The sequence below is a fragment of the Trichechus manatus genome, unplaced genomic scaffold (assembly GCF_000243295.1).
Source record: "Trichechus manatus latirostris isolate Lorelei unplaced genomic scaffold, TriManLat1.0 scaffold00138, whole genome shotgun sequence".
In the NCBI taxonomy this organism is placed as follows: Eukaryota; Metazoa; Chordata; class Mammalia; order Sirenia; family Trichechidae; genus Trichechus; species Trichechus manatus.
The window spans coordinates 2,117,215-2,118,967 of record NW_004444074.1 but is presented as its reverse complement, the minus strand read 5'-3'; the positions used below and the strand labels follow the sequence as shown (position 1 = coordinate 2,118,967).

The window sequence follows — 1,753 nt, the reverse complement described above, 5'->3', positions numbered from 1 at the left end:
GGGCTTGTACACCCCTGGGCAACCAGGCAAGGTGGTCTGAGAAGAGCATTTAAATGGCAGGCTGCTGGGCGGGTACCACGCAACTGTGAGGGCTCAGGGGTACAAGTAGGGACAGGACACTAGTCTTCTTTGCATCAAGGGACAAGCCAATAAACAAATCACAAAGACCTGACATCACGTGTGCTAGAGCAGAGATGGCCCAAGCGCTACAGGAGCAGAGGAGAGAGCGGTGTGGGAACACCTACTGGCATAATCATGTATCATATTCCATGTTAGGCACTTCGACTTAATCTTATTTAACTTTCCCAATAACCCTAGAATCATCATTTTGCAGAGGCGGGAGCTGAACCTGAAAAAATCTTGAAAAGCAGCTGAGCTGGGATTCACATCCGGATCTGTCTGGTTCTGGAGCCCGTGTTCCTCCTTCTGTTCAGGCTGCCATCTGAGTACACGGCTGCCCCGGGTCTCAAAGAGTGGTTAAGAGACCTCCAGATTAGATGAGCCACTTTCAGGGCAAAGTAAAAAAACACAAACACACCCACAAAAAAACAAGAGATAAAGAACAAAAAACCCACATTCTCCCCAAATCCCAAGTCATAAGTGGCGGCCGGCAGAGCAAACATGCAGGAGGCCGGCGTCAGGAGCAAGGTGAGAAGGGCCATCTGAGCCAAGGCGAGGTCTCCCTCTGACTTTTTGTTCTCTCAGCCAGTGAGGATTCTAAAAGTGCTGCCGCCAGTTAGTTCCAGAAGAAAAGAGGTCTCTCAGCTTCAAACGTCTTTAGGACAGCTTCACACTTTGGGCCTTGGATTCTCAGTTTTGTTTTTTGTACTGCAAGACAGAAAGATGATTAGAAGCAGACGAGGGAAGTCAAAGGGGGAGGAGGACTACGGGAAAATCCTGAGAACTGTAGACAACTAGGTCTCAGCCGCCCTCCTGCGGGGGCTTCTCAGAGGTGGTAAAACCCACTCAGCAGGCACTGGGCAGCTGACTACACCTCCAAGGCCCTAGTGATAGCCTGGACCCCTTCCTTCTTTAATGGAAAAGGAAGCTGATGGGATTGGGGAGTGAGGATAAGAGAGACTGGGGGACATTCGAATTGAAAATTGTGCAGTCTTTAGGCTGAGTCTTGTTCAGGGTTGGGGGGAATCCCCGGTAGAGGCGGCTCCTCAGAGGCCATCTAGTACAGTCACTGAGCTTTTAAAAAAGAAATGAACCCTGGACCCAACATTGGGAAATTCTGATTTACAACGTCTGGGTGCCGGGAGCATACACCACCTCTCTAGGTCGCTCAAGAGCCAAAGTTTAAGAATCAGTATTCCAATCTAAGTCCCTGGGTGGTGCACATGGTCAAAGCACTCAGCTGCTAACCAAAAGGTTGGAGGTTTGAGTTCCCCCAGAGGGGCCCCAGAAGAAAGCCCTGGCAATCTACCTGCAAAAACATCAGCCACTGAAAACCCTATGGAGCGCGGTTCTACTCTGACACACAAGGGGTCACCATGAGTCGGACTCTGCTTTATGGCAACTGGTTTACTCTAATCTAAAGTCCCTTCCTCCACCAATAACCCTCAATAACCCTGCGTCATTGTGAATACCCCACAGACAGGAAGCTCACTACCTTCCAACTCAGCATTTCCCCTCTGACGTATCACAATGCTGCTGCCAGCTGTGGAGCTTTTGCTTCCACGAAGACTGTTCTCTTTCCTTCTTCCTGCTGCCCCATCTCAATTCGTTCAACACTGTTAGGCAGTAATTT

General features: G+C 49.7%; 1 protein-coding gene across 1 annotated transcript in view; it reads right to left on the bottom strand.

The window, feature by feature from the left end:
• Nucleotides 1-60: 60 nt before the first annotated feature.
• Nucleotides 61-1,753, bottom strand: part of LYRM9 (LYR motif containing 9) — a 4,288-nt gene continuing 2,595 nt past the window's right edge. The window contains exon 2 of the mRNA XM_023739713.1: nucleotides 61-828. Coding sequence (XP_023595481.1) covers nucleotides 811-828 — 18 coding nt within the window. The 3' untranslated portion in view covers nucleotides 61-810. The remainder of the gene's footprint in view (nucleotides 829-1,753) is intronic.